Source organism: Podarcis liolepis, assembly GCF_965112155.1.
Source record: "Podarcis liolepis genome assembly, chromosome: 1".
In the NCBI taxonomy this organism is placed as follows: domain Eukaryota; kingdom Metazoa; phylum Chordata; class Lepidosauria; order Squamata; family Lacertidae; genus Podarcis; species Podarcis liolepis.
Window position 1 is genome coordinate 42442919 of NC_139554.1, and position 19967 is coordinate 42462885.

The 19967-nt window shown below is 44.0% G+C and overlaps 1 protein-coding gene across 2 annotated transcripts in view; it reads right to left on the minus strand.

Annotated features, from left to right (window-relative positions):
• The window catches only part of CCDC9B (coiled-coil domain containing 9B), a 67642-nt gene extending 48287 nt beyond the window's left edge, over positions 1-19355 (minus strand). Inside the window, exons 1-5 of one of the 2 annotated variants that reach the window (XM_083507999.1) lie at positions 19194-19355; positions 12771-12884; positions 11036-11140; positions 10215-10379; positions 7537-7689 (exon numbers count right to left, since the gene is read on the minus strand). In XM_083507999.1, coding sequence (XP_083364125.1) covers positions 7537-7689; positions 10215-10379; positions 11036-11140; positions 12771-12884; positions 19194-19214 — 558 coding nt within the window. In that variant the 5' untranslated portion in view covers positions 19215-19355. Of the gene's footprint in view, positions 1-7536; positions 7690-10214; positions 10380-11035; positions 11141-12770; positions 12885-19175 lie in introns of both variants that reach the window. The other variant, XM_083507998.1, reaches the window with a different exon arrangement.
• Positions 19356-19967: the final 612 nt, after the last annotated feature.

Genomic DNA, 19967 nt, shown 5'->3' on the forward strand with positions numbered 1-19967 from the left:
CTTAATTATCTCTTTGTCCTCCCCCCTTGATTTTTTTTTCCAAAAATGAAAACTTTGAAAATATCAGATGGCTCAGAAGGACTCGCCTCCATTTACTCCATTTGTCATCTGACCCCAATTTCATTTCATTCCTACAATCATGTGGCACTTACCTCTTTAGACAGGAAGCGTATTAACTCATGATATATTATCTCTCTATACACTGTTAATAAAAAAGCAATTCAAACAGTCCACAAACCATAGGCGTCCAATTTAAAGATGATTTGCTGCATACTAATTAACCATTATGCTTCACTGGATCTGGATACACCACTCTGAAGCTTAAATGCACTGTTGCATAAAACAGCAGCCTGTTAAATGCAGCTATTACCAAAATGAAAGAGGGGGCAGAGTACAGAGAGGTCTCTGAGGAAACCCGATACTAAAAGACCCACAGAGAGAGAGAGAGAGATTACTCAACTCTCTGCTGACAACTGGGATATTGGTGCCAGGGAAAATCTTGGGCACTGGGCAGGAGGGCAGGCTATGATAGTAATAAGGTTTCTCCCTCTTAGACCATGGGGATTTGCTTTACTGTCATCTATGGGAGAGGAAAATGAGATTGCAATTCCATTTAGTCTCCACTGAAGCAGAAAGAGGCTGATATCAAATACCAGGAGCCTTTTGCAGTGCACTGCTTTGAAGAGGGTACAGCTGGGAAACGCAAGGATATATTTTAAAGGAAATAGCACTACATACACTTGCTTTTAGTGAGCCAGAATCCTCCTCAGCCATCAGTAAATGCCCTTGGACAAGCCTAAGCAACCACCAAGTGTTGTTGTGAAGATGAACTGGTATCTTAAGAGTATCACAAGAAGCCTCCACACATACTGTGTGAATTAGCCCAAACCCTAGCCTAGGCCAGGGGATAAGAAGCTATATCCTTCAGGCCAGTCTTCTGGATGACACATGTCACTGGCAGGCCGGGCCAGAGGGAAGAGAGGGTAGGCTCATTTCTGCATACCCAGCCCATCTAGGCAAACAATAAGGAAGCATTATCAGAGTTCAAGGGCACATTCCAGCCAGGCCAGAAACACTCAAGGAGAATGCAAAGCAGAGCCAGTGATGGATGTTGCTGAATGGGAGGTGGGTATCGCCTGGGGAGAATCCCAAGTGCAGACAGAGAGGCTTGGAGGGCTGCATTTGGCTCCCAGGCCTGAGGTTCCCCACCCCTGTGCTAGACCTTCCTTTGATGCCCTTCCAAAGTATGGCAGGTAGGCAACAAGGTCAGGACCTTTTCTGTGGTGGTATTAAGATGTCAGGGCGCTCTGTCTAAGGTGAAGCTCCACACTGCTTGCTTGCTTTACGCTCAGCAGCCAAGACTCCAACCCCTACCAGGCAGTTTAAGGCACCGGCTGTTTAAAAGGATTCTGATTTTTTAATCAATTTTTACTTTGAAGGATTAATGTGATTTTGAATATGTTGTTTTGATTTTGGTATATTTGCTATAGTTAATAAAACAAACCAACTTTGATTTTTCGATTTTTTTACAGAATGGCTGGACAGAATTTATCTTTAAAAAACTCTGAATTCCACCACTTCTCAATATTTATGTGGTGCCACTTATCTCACGTCCATCATATTGCTCCTAAAAACATACAATTTCCTGGCAATGTTTAGCTCTGTCCCTTAGTCCTTGCACTCAACTCAAGCTATATGTAACTCCATGTGCTTACATTCATCCGCTCTTACTCTGGTCCTGCTCTTTATCATCTGTCTGGATTTTCAAAAATTGGACGGGCAGAGCTCTTTTTTTGATGGTGCCCTTTTAGAAGACTGAATGTGCAAATACTGGTTTCAGTTCTACTCCTTTAGCTCCCTCTCGGGGTTATAGCATGGCATAGCACATCAAAGGAACAGTAAGCCTTGGGGCCCTTCCAGGCAATCAGTTTGTCACATAAGAATTGCTTGGTTTGCAATTCATTCATTGTGAGGATCCAGGCATACAATGTGGTGTTGTTGGGGAAATGGACTTTCCTCCATAGCCAGATACTTTGACTATGGGTCAGATCAACATAATGGAAAACATTGTTTCTTGCTGTGTGAACAAGTTTTCCTGAGCTCCAGGTCACAAACTCTCCCATTCTCCCAGCTTTCTGGCATGCAAAACAGGAGCCGATGAGAAGCATACATTTCCACTTTTAAACAAGCTACAGTGCCCTGTAACATTTGAACACCAGGGACTGTGGTTTGTTTAATTAAATTTGAGTAGGTGTGATAGTGAACATTGTCTCACTGACATCCAATGAACATGCACATTGTGGCAATTTCTACTCCTGGTTTCTGTTCCCGACAGAATTCTCCAAAATCCCTAGCTACAGGTTAGCCACCTCTGCCATACTCTCGCTAGCTTTGCATTGTCCACACTGACTGGCAGCAGCTGTCCGAGATTTCAGCTTGAGGTATCTCCCAATACTACCTGAAGATCCCAGAGATTCAGCATGGTACCTTCTGCACACAAAGCAGAAGCTCTCTCACTGAGCTGCAGCCCTTTTTCTCACTGGGGGCATTCATATTTCAAACTCTCCCATCACTAAGGCAGATGGAAAAGTTCCATTTGGGAAATGTTCTCAGCACTTGGGGGAAAGTGCTGTGCAAATATTCAGTGAATGGAAAGGGTTGCCCTACTTAGCCAACTGCAGTTTACATCCTAGTAACATCATGCTACATTGCGCATGAACAAATTCCCCACATGTCTGTATATTTACAATGTAAACCTGGCCCATCAGAGGCATGCAGGGACGGCTTCTGTAAATCCCTGGAAAATAGGGGCACTTGGAGGGTCTGACATTGTATTTCCCAAGAGCCCACCGCACTGCAAGATACAGTTTCCACACAAATCACCTTTAGGCTATTCAGTAGCGGAGCACATTTCACAAAAAGCTCCCCCTCTTCCCCCCATTCCCAATGACTTTTGTGCCTCCTCCCCTCTTCATTCTTTGCCATCTCTGTGTTTATCTAACATGCCTCGACCGTATGGCGAAGTCTGTAAAGCCCTGAGTCACTCACAGCCTTACACAAAAAGGCATTTACTGCCAAATGTACTGTTTAAAAGCTCTTTAAACTCCAGGCCCAAATCTGCGTGTACTTCACGCTGGGAGGCGTCGCAGGGCCTGGGCCTGAGGACAATGGCGCACTGTTTCTGGGGAAAGTGCAGACCATGAGAGAGAGAGGCTTGAGCTGGCTGCGCCGGCCGCCTCTCCCAGCGTGATTTACACTCTCTGTTTCAATGTGTCCATGTGCTCCCTGCAGGGCCGTCATCCATCTTGTCTGAGAAAACAGCTTTGGCCATCTGGGGCTGTAAAACTCTCACATGCCCCCCGCTCACCATGTCAACAGGCTTTTCTTTTCTCTCCTCGCAGGCAGCGGGGCAGAGTGTAGGCCCGGCAGCTGAGTTACAGCCTGAAGACTGAATAGGACGCACAGCTTGTGCTGTTCTTGGGCTAATCCTCTTCTCCGTCAGCAGAATGTCACTCGGAAACCATCAGTTTGAGGCAGCTGGAGCTCAGCTCCAAAGTCTACTTTTAAAAACACGCTTCAGAAGATGCCAAAAGGAAGTGGGCCCTCAGACAGTGGTTGGACCGTGTCATTCTGAGGGCAACAGTCTTGCCTCTTGGCTAGAATCAGTGGCATTCTGAAAAACTGGATTCTGCACCTTTTAATCCTATGTCACTTTCCCCCGTACTTAGTTGCTCAATTTCTAACCAGAGATGCTATTATTATTATTATTATTATTAGTCCTATTCCTGTGCCTAACAGCAGCCTGATAAGAAATAATTGTTGTTGATGGTGTAGAGGTAGCAACATTTAAAAAAATAGATGTGTTTTGTTTATAAATATCAGGATTTTGTCCTCAAGACCTTAAGATATTCTCACTTAAAGGTGAAAAGTTACAAAGAATTCCAATAGTAACAGGGCTGTATTTGTGTCAAGAGATGTATTCCCTCAGGAGTAATTGTTTGGGGGCCACATACCAAGGATTGGGAGGGCCAAAGTCTTCTTTCTCTGCCCAACATCCCATTTGACATTTAGAAGACATCTGAAGGCAGCCCTGTTCAGGGAAGTTTTTAATGTGTGACATTTTAATGTATTTTTCATCTTTGTTGGAAGCCGCCCAGAGTGGCTGGGAAAACCCAGCCAGATGGGCGGGGTACAAATAATAAATTATTATTATTATTATTATTATTATTATTATTATTATTATTATTATTATTATTATTATTATCTTTCATAGTGCATGAGGACAGAAGCCCTTCCACAGCTGCCATTCCGATGAACTGTGCCCCTTCCCCACAGTGTGACAATTTTTTTAGAATTAAAAATAAACCTCTCATTGGCAAAAACGAGAAGTGTTTTTCCTCTAAGCCCAACTGACATGCGAGTGAGGGCAGGAGGAGAGGCTAGTCCTGGCTGGAGATGCAAGGAACTGAACATTTTCCTATAAAATGTTTTGCTTTTATGCCTGAGGCCTAGATCAGTGTTTCCCAACCTTTTTTGGGCAAAGGCACACTTGTTTCATGAAAAAAATCTCGAGGCACACCACCATGCCAGATGGGGAAAGGTCACTTTTTACTTATGTAAAAAAAAATAAAAAAATAGTAACAGCATAGAAGGTAATGGTTATCTCTTTGATGTCTGATGGGAGGGCATTCCACAGGGCGGGCGCCACTACCGAGAAGGCCCTCTGCCTGGTTCCCTGTAACCTCACTTTTCACAGTGAGGGAATTGCCAGAAGGCCCTTGGCACTGGATCTCAGTGTCTGGGCTGAACGATGGTGGCGGAGACGCTACTTCAGGTATACTGGACCGAAACTGCTTAGGGCTTTAAAGGTCAGCACCAACACTTTGAATTGTGCTCGGAAAGGTACTGGGAGCCAATGTAGGTCTTTCAAGACTGTCGTTACGTGGTCTCGGCGGCAGGTAGCAGCGCTCACAGCTTACGGACTGCACCGTGTAACAGGTGTCTGGCCCAGCAGCCTAAGGCGGACAAGCCACTGAAACAGGCATTCAGAATCCATTCATTTCATAAAACCTGCAGGGCTCAATCTCTGTGTTTGTGTATGTGTGTGTTTCTGTTTTGCCCAAGGGTCTGGGGGTGGGAGAGAGCTCTTTAGCATGATGCTTTTAAAACAATTAAATTATCAACAAACAAACCTGATGATACGAATAGCAACGTCAGGTGCTACGGGGGGGGGGGAGAAGGGGGCCTACTCGGAAGTAAATACTGCGTCCAGGCGCAATTAGCGCTGATTTAAGGTGCACCAAGACTGCCTAAAAACCTCACCAAAGATATGCAACAAAGCGCTTCGTTGCAGAGGGGAGAGTTTGTGCACCGTGGAGGCTGGAGGGCTTCTATTCTACATGCGGGGGTTGGGGGGGCGAGGAAAATGTGCTCCGTGGGGGGGCGGGGAAGGCAAGAAAAGGAGCTGAGCTCTAACTATAGGCTCCCACGCTTGAGCAGTCCCGACTCGGTGGGGCGGACCACCCTCTCTCCTGGAGGAGGAGGAGGAAGAGGAGGAGGAGATTCCCATCCACGGCGTGGCCTCCCGCGCTCCTGAACGGGAAATCTCTGCAGCCCAAGACTCTCCGCGAGGCAGCTCCTCCCTTCCTGCCTTGAGCCGCCGCCAGCCGCGCCCCCCTCCCCAGTTATCTGCTGCCTGCCAAGCCCCGCCCCTCTTCATTGTCCTCCCCTTCTGTTTATTCCCCTTCCTCCATCCCTCGCTTTTTTCCCTCTCTTTCCTTTTTTAAAAAAAAATATTTTCTCTTCCCCTTCTTTTTCTCCACCCTTTCTTTTTTCTCTTTCTCTCCCCCCCCCTCCCCGCCCTCCTGGGTTAAAGGATTTGAGCAATGGGTCTGGAGGTGGAGCTCGTCGGGGGATTAGCCCGACTCGCCCGCCTCCCTCCCACGGCACACTAGGCAACGTCCGGCGGCACACTAGTGTGCCGCGGAACACCGGTTGGGAAACACTGGCCTAGATGATCACATGATTTGACAGATTTATCTTAAGTCAATTGATATTGCAGTGGGCCCAGCCAACATTTCCACTTTCCAGTGTTGTAGAATGAATTATGAGAGTTGTATTGAGTTTCGATGGGTGTCGGGGACAGAACAGGTTCACACATCCTTACTCAGCCATGAAGCTCACTGGTTAGGCTTGGGCAAGTCATTATCTCTCCTCTTGACTCACATGCCGTGGTTGTTCTGAGGGTAACTCTGTGTACCACACCATGAGTTCTTCAGAGGAAGGGTGCAATACAAAAATGGTCAGTAAAAGGTATAAAGGTAAAGGACCCCTAGACAGTTAAGTCCAGTCAAAGGCAACTATGGGGTGCAATGCTCATCTCGGTTTTCAGGCCAAGGGCGCCAGTTTTCAATTTCATTGTTCTGTATGGGACAATGACAATAAAGATATCATTATCATCGTATTGTATCGTTTGTCCACAGACAGCTTTCTGGGTCATGTGGCCAGCATGACTAAACCGCTACTGGCGCAATGGAACACCATCACAGAAGCCAGAGTGCATGGAAACTCCATTTACCTTCCCGCCACAGTAGTACCTATTTATCTACTTGTACTGGTGTGCTTTTGAACTGCTAGGTTTGCAGGAGCTGGGACAGAGCAACAGGAGCTCACCCCATCGTGCGGATTCGAACTGCTGACCTTCCAATCAGCAAGCCCAAGAAGCTCAGTGGTTTAGATCTCAGCATCACTCACTGTCATCAGTACAAATAAACTTTAGGATATGATTCCTCTTGGTTTACCTAAGGAGGGCACGGACAGTGCCATGACGACATCCTAGGGAAGGGCAAAGATGGGACTGTTTCCCAGAACCATTTCAAGGGACTCACCTGCTTCACTGGCTATTGAAATGTGCACTTGGTATAAGACTCAGAGTCAGAGCAGACAGAGTGGTTTGGGAGCTGTAGCTGCAGCACTGAAGGTGCGGTACAATGAATATCAGAAACTGGCACCTAAAGCACTTGCTTGAGTCCTGCTAGTGCAGTTACTGCATGCTATCTCAAGATGTCACAGCTGAGGAAGCATCACTGAACAACTAACAAAGCATGGGCGGTCCAGGATGAATACACCACGAATGCACTATTATTGCATCAATGACATGCTGCAGATGACACTTGCAAAAAAACATCAGTTTGGATGGGCCTTAGGAAACTGAAGGACTGAGGGAGCGTTTGCATACTATAGCCTTTCCATCACCCCTTCTCTTTTCAGTCTGCTGCAGTAAGCAAGATTTCCATGTTCGCCCCACAAGACATCAGAGAGGTAGCTGCGTAAGTGGATTGTTGCAGCACTGGAGCAGAAAGCAAGTTTCCAAATAATTTTCAGTTTCCCCAAAGCTGTTAAAGCAGCAGCAGCAGCAGCACCTCTGCATCAGGAGCTAGCAGCCTTGGCAACATGTACTAACACTGGGGCTGGGGGACGGGACTGAGTCCAAGCAGAGAACTGGAACCAAAGGGAGCCATTTGGGAAAATACTCACCCTGCCTTTGTTGTCCATTGTAATAGCAATCTGCATCCTTCTTCCCCTGCGGAAAGCAACCAGCTGATCAATCTCTTCTTCACTGATGTCTGGGGCCTCCCCTGGGCTCACAAGACACTCTGATCCCCGTTTTTCACTCACAACCCGCTTTCCCTAGAAAAGGCAGAATCAGAATATGCTGTTTCTTGCCCTGTACAGTATGTATAGAAAGGTGCATATTTAGAGTAAGTATGCCTATTTGGTGCTAAAAAAACAAGTATAATAAATAGCAAATTCCATTCATTGGTAGCTACCAGTTGTAATCAATCTAATTCCGAAAAGAAATATTTCAGCCAGAAATTCAATACAATGAACCTTTTTGGATAATGTATAAGATGTGTTAGCATTGTAATTTTGTTGCACTAATCAAGACTGAAGTAACAAGCGTTCTCTTAATTTTTTGTCAGCATTTAGGAGGGCTGTGTAAAGATCAGCTAACTCCCTTCGGGGTTGATGAATTTTCTTAGCTTCCGAGCCAAAAAATTCTCATCATGGGAATTGTTTTCCTGGATGAAAACCAAGACGACTAAGCAAAATATAGCAGAGATGATATAACTTTTATTCCATGTAATTGAAAATATCACTATGTTTTGAGGGTAGCACACAGATTACTTAGATGATAATAATAATAATAATAATAATAATAATAATAATAATAATAATAATAATAATAATAATAATTTATTAATTGTAACCCGCCCATCTGGCTGGGTTTCCCCAGCCACTCTGGGTGGCTTCCATAGAAACCAAAAAACACTAAAATGTCATACATTTAAAACTTCCCTGAACAGGCCTGCCTTAAGATGTCTTCTGAATGTCAGGTAGTTGTTTATCGTTTTGACATCTGATGGGAGGGCGTTCCACAGGGCGGACGCCACTACCAAAAAGGCCCTCTGCCTGGTTCCCTGTAGCTTTGCTTCTCGCAATGGGAACCGCCAGAAGGCCCTCGGCGCTGGACCTCAGCGTCCGGGCAGAACGATGGGGTGGAGACGCTCCTTCAGGTAGAACGCATAGACTCAGAGTAACAGAGTCAACTAATGACGTCAAAGACTTCTGCTAGCACAATAGGGCTTTCTGCCCCCTCCTCCCTCATGCACCCCAAAATTGGCTTGAGAGGAGTTGGGGGAACCGCCAGAACAGTATGCCAGGGCAGGAAAGGAGAATCATTCCACCCGGCCCACTTCGCAGTAATTTATGAAAGTGAATGAGAGAAATGACTGAAACACATTTTCATACCAAAATATACCACATGCAACATTAATAACAGGATTCGAACTGCAAGAAAAAAATCTGACTAAACACGAAGGGTGGAATCCAATGTAGTGCTAAGGCTTTTTTTTAGAATTTATGCTTGTGCAACAGAATGTTTTCCCCATTTCCTCTCCCATACACCCCTTTAATCTGTTCTAGGAGTTTCCCCAAAGTTCTGGAACAGATTTCAGGTGGATAGTGGAAAGGGGCGGGGGGAGTCCTGTTGTATGAGCAGAAATTCTTACACTGATGGGACTTGTTAGTAAAATACTGCCCCAAACCCTCATTGCTTCGGACATCTTCAACCTGTATTAGCACTCATGGAAATATTCTTTTTAGAAATGCCTAAGAACAGAAAAGACTTGTATTTCAAGCTTTCATACTGCTGGGCAGGGCTATTTTTCTAGAAAAAGAGGTGCTGGAACTGACCATGAATACCTCCCTCATTCTCTTATAATGGCGATGGAGCCCACCTTAGAGGTGCCAGAACTGAGTTCTGGTGAGTTCTGGCTGGGGGGAAAAAGACCTGCTCCTGGGGCTTCAAAGCACCAACCCCTTCTATGTCCTCTTCCTGTCTTTGAGGTCTTGATTCTGACAGCATGTAGTTGAATCCAAACATGTTGCTCAAGTCAAGGATCTGCCATTGCCTTCTTTAATGTTATTGTAAGAGATTCATATTACGCTCTGCTTGTATGTCAACACAGCCTAATGTGATGTGTTGTTTTGACTGCCACTGCGAACGAAACAGATGTCGTCACCGAGCTGTCCCCAAAGATGTCTAGAGAGCTTTTTGAAGTGGTGGAAATGAATTTACAATCCTATCAGGCAGTAAAAGACTGAAGGGTCACTTACAATCTGAGAGCAAGCTGCTGTTTTCGACTGCTGGAGATTTACTATTTGTGACAACGATTCCCAATTGACTAAAGCCTATATGTTGTATAGGAGGAACATTCTCACAAAGCTTACCACCCAAATGCTGACTTACTCAGCAAGCAATAATATGGACTTCATTAAAAGTTTGATTAGTCCTGAATAAGTATCCTCTGTGGATTGTAAATACATTTGCTCGCAGATGAAGCTCATTGGGTGGCCTTGCTGGACTGGAATGTTGGGGAACCAGATTCAAAACCTGCCCTACCATGACTCTTATTGGGTGGCCTTGTGGATCATGCTGGGTTGGGATATAAGTGAACCCAATTCTAAACCTGCTTGCACATGAAGTTTATTGGATTTTTGGGGCTAACTAACAACGTGGGACCCACCTTTTTGCTGAATGTATGTTGCTTTGTTTAAACTAGAATGCTTTTACTTGTACTTCATCATTGCAACCTGAATTTGCTGGCATCTCTAGAGATTCAGCACTTTTAAAAAACGGGCTGGGGACTCACCTTGGCTTTATTGTCCATGGTAACAGCCAACTGAACCCTCTTCCCCATCCTGAATGTAAACAAGTGATCAGATTCCTCGTCATCTTCCTCCTCCTCACTTCCAATCCCAAAGCTGGAGGCAGGAGGGCCGCTGCTTCCCCATTTCTCACTCACAACTCTTTTCTCCTGCCAATAGGACAAACACTTAGTTAGAAAATGGTCGGGTTGTTGCCATATTAACCTCCTCCCTTTCTCTTTTGCCTTAACAGCTGGGGAGAAGAAGCTGTGAAAATGTCAGGAGGGCTCTATGACCTCACACTTTTTGCCAGTGATACAAATACTGAGAAATTCTTTCCAAAGAAATAGCTGGTCCTTTTGTTCAATTTGCCAGGCAACCTATAAATCTGGCGAGGGGGGAAAGCATCTCTTCACTTATGAATCTGACATTTGGCTGAAATGTCAAAGGTTTAGGAAAACAGTAGAGTCATCATGGTGTGGATCTTTATTCATGAGAAATAGATGATGCAATAGTGTGTGATGGACTCACTCCAGTCTTTCATAGTCAATTCCCTTCTCTTAATTTTTTTAAACCATAGTTCACTGAGGTGTTTAAATTTACTCCTCATTGGAGAGCCACCCCCAAACACATGTTCTTGCACATATTACTGTTATATTTAGGAACCTGTAAATCATTTAGAGAGCTTGATAGAGCCTGAAGCCTGATGGTCTCTATATTTATTACATATTGATTTCATAATCCCTCACAGCTAAGACCTCTCTAACCTTGCAAGAATGGAAAGTATAAAAATCCTTCCTTAGCAGGAAGGGGAGATAATGCTTACATTATGGGCTTTGGTGATGGTGATGGTGAGGCCGTCTGGCCTGGCTTTCCTCGACGTGACAGCCATTCCCTCCTGCTCTGCTCGCTTCCTGTCCTCTTCTATTTCCTGCAAAAATGACAGCCAGCTCCTCTATCAGATCAGCTTACAGCAAGCTAGAAACAAAGCAATCTCAAACAAAGGGAGAAACAGAGGGAAGCTATGAGAAACTGTACGTTCATCAGCACACATTTGCCGCTGCCACTATATTTGACAATAGCAACATCCAGGTGATGACTATATTTACCAAGGCTTTACTGAGACATGGGATTTCTTCTTCTTCAGAGAGTTGAAGATAGTTTTAAAGACCACCTCTCTCCATATGAACCTACCTGGACCCCCAAGATCATCCTCTGAGGCCTTTCTTTATGTGCCTCCTCCATGAGAGATCTGGAGGGGGGGGCAACATAGGAACGGGCCTTTTCTGCAGTGGATCCTTGTTTGTGGAATACTCTCCTCAGTGAGGTTCAGCTGGCGCCTTCATTAGTCGCCAGGAGAAAACATTCCTTTTAAACCAGACCTTTGGCTGATTGACATCTAATGCCCTTTCAAAATGTGTTGTGGAAGGAGGAGATTATTGTGTTGTCTTTGTTTTTGTTTTTATTATGTATTTTGTGTTTCTCATATTGTAATTTAATGATTTTATGTTGTGAACCGCCCTGAGATCTATGGGAATAATAATAATAATAATAATAATAATAATAATAATAATAATAATAATTTGATATGGTATGTAGACACTACTTTCACCTCTGGTAAACAGGTTTCATGGGTTTTATATACTGGCATCATTTGATTAACCAAGGGGCCTCAAAAGAAAGAAGTGAACACCATGGGAAGCACTGCAACTCTAAAATAGCCTCCACTCTAGCAAAGACTATTGCCTGTCTCCAGTCTGATTTTCAGTCTCTTAAATCCTGCATGCCCAAACACAGTCTCAATACATTGATTCAGGGTAGACTGCTATTGCACACTTCCTGAATGAAATATAGAGCTGGTATCAGCATACTGATGACAACACACTCTAAAGCTCAGGTTAATCTGACCCAGAAATGTCAATGGATGGTAAACTATGCAGTATTCTGACTCCTATGGGGCACCTTAATGGCCCTTCCACACTTGGTTTGTCCCGCAAATTCTAGTCACGGGTCCAAGAGGGGTTTTCTTTGTCCTGCCCCCACTTTTCCCAGGAAAACCTAATGTTTACTGCTATTCAGAACAAGTATCAATCCACAGAAAACCCAATTGACATTCAGCAGTGAACAGCTGGTTTTCTCTGGTAAAGTGGAGGAACAAAAAAAAGTATAGGTCTCATGACTAGCAATCATGAGACAAAGTATGAATAGGCCTCCAGTCTATGTAACTGAGGAGGCATCTTGCAGCAGTGCCCAAGCAGAAGTTATCTGGCCATAGGCTTTCCCCCCCATTCCCCTACATGATTGCTGTTCCTTAGGTTCCTTGGTTTAGGCTCCTTAAAATTCTGGCAGCCTGATCTGTTATGCAGAATAATCATTTTGAAATTCCAGTCCTGGTGGGAGTAAATGCTGATTTCTATGTCACCTACTTCAAGTTACTTCAGCCACATCGAGTTACTGGTGTCAGCTGAACAAAGAATGCAACAAACTGAATTTTTCAAAAGAGTTATCAGCATATAGGGCTTCAAGGAGGCCCCGAATCTGAGCTAAGAAGTCAAACATACATGATATCTTCGCATAAGGGCTTCGTTCTTTTTCCGCAAAGCTATGATTTTCTTATCCAGTTCGACATCTTTTTGTTCTTTTTTCCGCAACACTGCATCATCCACAGTGGCATCCTAATGAAACAAAAGAGCTTTAGGGGATTTCCACATATGGTCAGTAAAACAGATAACAGATACACATATGGTTAATAGTACATATTTTACTTTTTTACATTTATATTCCACTATTCTTCCATCATGGGACCCATTTGGTCTTAGTTTCAGCAAGGTGGTAGCCTTGTTATTTATTGAAATTCATATCTAGCTATTCCTCCCAAAGAAGGAATTTTGGCCATACCATGGGATCTCTTTGTCTCCTCTCTTTCAACCAACAAAGGTCTCCATCACCCACAGCAATCGAACATTTAGTACTATGTTTTAAAGTCACAGAAGATGGGTACCCAGTGTCCTATTTTGAATAAACATAGCCAGATAGTATTTTAACTTAAAATTGTAATGAAAAAATAAAATTGTAATGAAAAAATAAAATTGTAATGAAAAAATATAAATTTGGATAAGTATGTGGCCTACTATATGCAATCATATATTTATACTGTAATATTGACACTGACAAACGTGTGTGTGTGTTCTGCTAAGATCTGTAGGCCAAAGCAAAGATTTCATGCAAGATATAAGGCATGCTACAATAAGGGTAGTTTACTGAAGCATTAACAAGATCAAAATCCAAATATATCCACCAGAAAGAGCAGCACTTCTAAATGAAGGGAGGATCAACAGCAGAGCCAGCTGCAAGTTTGAGGAAATCCTGAGTAAATACTTCTAGTGGCCCCCTCCTCCATCAGTCAACCACTTCCTCTGTTGGTGAGCCCTGGCACTGTTGGGGTGGGCAGGTAGGCAAAAGCAACACTGCACAGCATTGGATGGCTGACTCCAGCTGCCACTAAAATTTGCCACAATGCCCTGGGACAATAACATGCAAGGTTACTGATGCTGGCTCTGATCAAAAGCATCTAAGCATCTTGGTGGCCATTCCTGGAAAGAAGATGACAAACTCAATGGGCCCTTAGTATGATCCAGCAAACCTCTTCTTAAGAAGAAATACTGGGTTTTTAAGGCAAAATTTGATTTCCTTGCAGAAGGAATCAGTGAAATATGGACAAAAGAAGCATCTGTATTAAGCAGGTGGTGTGGCTTTTCAAGCACTATTTTTCTCTGCAAAATGGGTTGAGGGTTAGAGCAGTAATAGCTGGTATCTGTGAGTTTGTGTATATTTTGGCACTCAATCGAAAACATTTCCCCTCCCCAAATATTTTCCAGCCCCCCAAAAAGTCCATGGTAAAACAAAATTTCCTAAGTTACAAATTCAATTTAGGTGTTAAATATCAAGTCTGAAGTTAGTGTTCACATTTTGACAGGGCTATCTGACCCTAGGTATCCTCCTGTGAATATCAAGTTTTGTAATCCGGCCTGGCAGATTCTGAGCCAGATATATTGAGTGCAAATTTCTTCTGTTCTGCTCCTTCCCATCTCTCTTCAGGGGCTGAGCCAGCCTTCATTTTAGGGTGTAACACACAGGGATGGGTAAATATGCCAACACTGGTGTCTCTCAGTTTCTCATTTTTCCATCCTGAAGGCCAGTTCTCCATGTTTCCACATCAGTTTGCATTTTTGTTTCAAAGTTCTCATGAAAATTCACCAGCATATTTGTGTTAAGTTCTCTTATTATTCACAGTTTTGTATGCAATTTTGAAAAGCAATCTCTGTTAATACAATGCATATTATGTTATCTCCCTTGATATATGCATTTTTGTACACATTATGTGGCTGAAGAACTGCATTGCAAAAATTGGAGAAGTGTGAATTCTGACGGATGGTTGCGATTCAGTCGGCATATTGTATGAATTAGGTACATTTGCCTTTAAATGTGAACTGAGCCTAATTTCTCCTCTATCCACCATCCCTAGTAACTCAACCTTTTTGAACCTGGTCCTTTCCGGATACTTTGGACTACAATTCCCATCACCTCAGCCAGCAGGGTCAACTCTCATCATTTAAAGCATAAGGACCATCTCCTGCTCCTTTTAGGAACTATGCAGTAGCAATTAAGGCATGCTGCACCTATGGAACTAGAATTTTGCATAAACAGATGGTAGCACTTGTAATACCCTATAATTTTAGGAGCTGCTAAAACGTCAGCTTATTGTCTAGCCATGAGATCCCTCAATACCTACATTCAATTTGTTTTTAATGCACTAAGGGTTTCATGGTGATGACTACCTAACTCCGCCAACAACTGTGATGTCACGGGCTGTTCATAAAGCCAACTGATTTCGGGAAATGAGTGATGAATAAATGAACCGGGGTCAAACATGGAGCCTAAAGGCAAGTCTAGCTACATCTTTCGGCCAGGAGGGGATGGCGGGAGGGACAAGACTGCTGAGCAGGCACAAAGGATGCCATGGCAAGCCCTGGTAGATGAAGAAAATAAGAGAGAGTCAGCAGTGGGTTCAGCTGAAGAAAGGAGCTGTAGTTTGGCAACCATGAGAAGTCTGTAGTGTAGCCTCCTCCAACCTGGTGTGCTCCGTATTTTGCACCACAATTCCTATCAGATCCAGCAATTAAGGGCAAATGTCAGGGATGTCCACAGCTCTAGTTCAAAGCATCTAGGGCAGTGGTGCCCAAATTGTGGTCTATGTATCACCAGTGGTCCCCAGGCTTCATTCAGGTGGTCTACTGGATGAAGTGAATTTATGGTTGAAAATAGAAGATGGCACAACCATCACATTGAATATTCATAATGATTTTTATTGTATTTTTGCTTCTTTTTTGGCTTATATTTTATTTTATTGTATCACGATTTGAATTCTATGGAATTACAATTGCTGCAACAGGTAGGAAAAGCATTGTGTGGTCTTCCAAGACCCTCAACCATTTTCAAATGATCTGTGGAGGGGGGAAAGTTTGGGAACCACTGATTCAGAGAGCAGAAGTTTGGAAAAGGCATCTTTAGGGTAAGCAAACTTTGGGATAAGGGCCAAATTTCACATGTCAATCCCTTATTTAATTACAGGCCTAGCTTCTAATAATACAGCAACAGACTTTTATAATGAAACTGGATGAATGGATGCTGACTCAGTTTAAGCCTAAGATGCAAATTTTCCTTATGAGAAATATCCCCACCCCACCCCACCCCGAGGTGAGGAAAATAGTGGGTTCTTTTATCATCATCAAATGTCTTGGCGAAGAGAGTGGGTGGGTAGCTTTGGAAATTCAGTCGAGAGAGGCAGGGATGTTACACTTTTGCAAAACTGTTTAAATTAGATTTGGATCCAACCTGGCCAGAATTTTTGGGGTTCCTAATGACTGGTATGTCACCTTTGTGTGGGAAAGTAAGTTCCATACATAATCAGGGGGGAAGCTAGGGGCTATGGAGGCAGAATGGAATCAGACAGGGCTGCCATTTTGGCACCTGAGGCGGACTCCAAAATGGCAACCAGGGAAGAAGTGGGGAGGTCTATATCAGGATTAAGGGGGGGGGAGATCAACATCAGGATCTGCTGCCCTGGTGGGTCCTGCCGCCTGAGGCAGTCACCTCACGTTGCCTCATGGGTGGGCCAGCCCTGGAATCAGTGCAATGTGGATTCTGAAATACACTCCTTTAATTGTGTGTGTTACAAAAATGTGCAGTGACCAAGCCACATTCCATAGAATCCTTTGCTAAACTGGGCAGAGGTTGGTTATTCAAGTCATTTAATAAAGCTATATAATAGCAACATATGCTAGGAATGTAATAAGTTGAGTCAAACCATTATCTCCAGTGCAGGAGGGGGGCTTTTTCAGCCCAAGGGTCTTATTCCCTCATGGGCAATCTTCCAAGAGCCACATTGGGATAAAAACCAGGTAGACATAATACAGCATGTATAATAATAATAATAAATGAGGACCATATCTCGTACTCCCCACCCCCGACAAGAATTCTGGGAGCTGTAGTTTGTAAAGAGTGCTGAGATTTGTTAGGAGACCCCTATTTCCCTTCACAGAATTACAATTCTCCGAGTTGTTTGTGAAGAGGGATTGGTTGTTAAACCACTCTGAGAACTCCATCTCTGTGAAGGGAAAAAGGGGTCTCTTAACAACTCTCAACACCTTTAACAAACTACAGTTGCCAGGATTCTTTGAGGGAAGCAATGATTGTTTGAAGTGGTATGATACTGCTTTAAATGTACGGTGCGGGCAGGGCCAATGTTTTGCCCTTGCAATACACCTTTTAGTGAAAATATTAAGATACAACAATGCTCAAACTGGCAAAGAATGCAGGGCATCAAAGTCCAGTTTTTGAAGAGTCAGGTTATGCAGCTATTAGTAAAAAAATTAAAAGATACACTGTTATGAAGCTACAAAGTAGGTCTGGATGACTGCCTGAGAATCTCATATATGTCACCTTAGTTTATCTACATGATTTGAAAAACTTTTCAAATGGGAAGAGTGGCTGGGGAAACCCAGCCAAATGGGCGGGCTATAAATAAATTATTATTATTATTATTATTAGTAGTAGTAGTAGTAGTAGTAGTAGTAGTATTTCTCTGATTGGTATAAGATTTCCCACCAGCCCCACTTTCATTTCCAGGATTCAGCTATACAGCTGCAAATAAAATGTTTTTAAGTGTGTTGTAAAGTGCATTATACAAATGAGACACTAGATGGCGATAGTGAGCTATGGCAAATTCAATATATTTTTCAAAACGTTTATTTAAAAAAAGCATTTTCACAACTTTTTTTATATGTGTCTAGATTCCACTCCAATGGGGATAACATTCATGGTGAAATGTGGCTGGGACAACATAATGCTTTGATTTTTGTGTGTGTATATACGTTAACAAAACTTAAGTTTTATACCACTGTCTTGGTCGCCAGAACACCCGGAATAGTGAATAGTAGTCAAATAAAACAAGCAAGAAAGTCTTAAGCAGAGGGAGCCAAAGTGGTGCCATCTGTATGTTGTAGGACCACAACTCCTATCATCACTGTTGGAGTGCAGGGTGAGGGTTTGCTGCAACATTTTGTTGCAGGCCACACTCACTGTTCTTTTTCGAATATCTCCAAGATTTGGGGCTGAAGAAGAGATTCCTTTCCTTGCGCACACACACACACACACACAGAGAGAGAGAGAGAGAGAGAGAGAGAGAGAGCGCAGTAGCACAGCAGCAACAAAAGCCTAGCTGAATGACCCCAAAACTGCAAAGCAGCACTTTGAGGCCTGACTGATGGCTGGCACACAGACTGATTCACTGGTGAAAATGGACCAACACGTTGCAGCGTGGTCAGCGATTTTCTTCCTGGCTGTTTGCTGCTGAGTTGCAGCCAGTCAGTAACGAGAGGGTATATTTCCGCTGCCAAGCTACTGGAAAGAATGTCGACTCCGCTGCCACTTTGGGATGGAAAGGGACGCCCCTTATGCCCTCTCTCCAGCATAAAAGCTCTTCTGGGGAGTGAGGTACCCGTATGCTACAGTGACTAGTTCGGGGGGAGTTATAAATGGCTTTAGCAGAAGAAACGTGCAGTGGCTGTGAATCAGAAGGCGTTCCTGCTCGCTTGGAAAACAGAGAGCCCAATGAGAGAGGAGAAGGGGAGGGAGAATCAGATATGCATGGATATCTTTCTCTATCAAAATGAAACAGAAAAGGAGGGGCTAAGTAAAGCAAGGGAGGGTAGGATAGTGAAGCTTCATGGAGGGTGGTGGCAGCGAGGGGGGGCGTGTTGGCATTGTATCCAACATTTCAAGTTCACCCACTCGCTGCCAGTTCTTGGTGGATGGGATTTTCTCGCAGATCTTGGCTCTGGCTACAGGATTCCACCCCCCACCTGCCGCTTTCAAAGTCAGCTATTTATGATATGAAAGACTCAGAAAAGAAGCAGCGCTCAGGAGATAAAGAAAGCCTGGGGGATGGGGGAAGAGAGGGCCTCTCAACCCAGCATTTTGTCATCTTAGCCAATGCACTAGTGCTCTCGTAAACATGCCCGGCCTTTGTGCTGCTCGAGGCAGCACCAAGCTCCCGGTCTTTGGGATGGGAAGTGTCCATCATTACCCAACATTCTGTGTTGTTGTTGTTGTTTTAAATTCTCCTTCCCCTCCTTTGTGGCGGCAGGGAGGTGGAGGGAGGGAAGCTGATCTCCTCCTGAAGGATGTTCACATCCTAACCTGGTCACATACTAACCTGCTGTACAAAAAAAAAAAAAGCACCTTTCTGCCCTCCCACATCTCTCAGATACACATCTGCTGGCCGAAAGCGAAGCACCCCAAAATGACAACACAATGCAAAAGGGGAAAGGCAAGAAGAAGAAGAAGAAGTCATTTCTTGGCTTTGCTGAATGCAAGGCTGACTCCCCCACATCCCTCCCACTTACAACAAAGGCAGCACTCACAGATCGGTGCATTTTGGACATCAGAGGTGAAGCTTGGCGGATTCCACAGCAGAGCTAAAAGAGGAGAGCCATCAGACGGCCTTTCTCAGTACTGGCTGCACAGCATACAAGATCATGTTTTGATTACAAAAGCCCTGTCTGGGCTCCCAGCCAAAAGCACTGGCTGCCTAATATACGAAAGCAGAGGCAAGCAATCAGAGCGCTGGTCTGTCCTCCTCTCCACTCTTCGCTCGCCTTGCAGGGGGAACGTACCTCTTGCTACTCCCTGTGACTTCCGAGCACTCCTTGGTGCCACAACCCAACCCCAAAAGTACACATCTTGAGGGACACAGAAAGGGCAAATTTGCATCTCAACAGCTGGACTTCATGTGCAGCTGTTTGTGGGGTTTGTTCATATATAGCAGTGTGGGCAAAGGTTTTATAACTATAGAATCATACTGGGCCAATCAACATAGCTGTCAACTTTCAGATTTGAAAATAAGGGATCAGCAGCCTCACCAGTCCTGGGGACAGTCTATGGGATATCTAACCATCTGGGATAGCTGTGGGAAGCAGTGGGAAACAGCCCTGGAATATGGGAATTTCCTGCAAAAAAAGGGAAGGTTGACAGCTATGCCACTCAATCCTCCCCATCCTATATTTAAAGCAGTGGTTCTTCTGTGGTCAAGGAATCACTGCTGGTTCCAGGGACATATTCCTATTTGATCATAAATAAATAAAATGGGAAGATGCTGGAAAGACAAAGACCTTTGTTGTTTCTACCACATAGCGGAA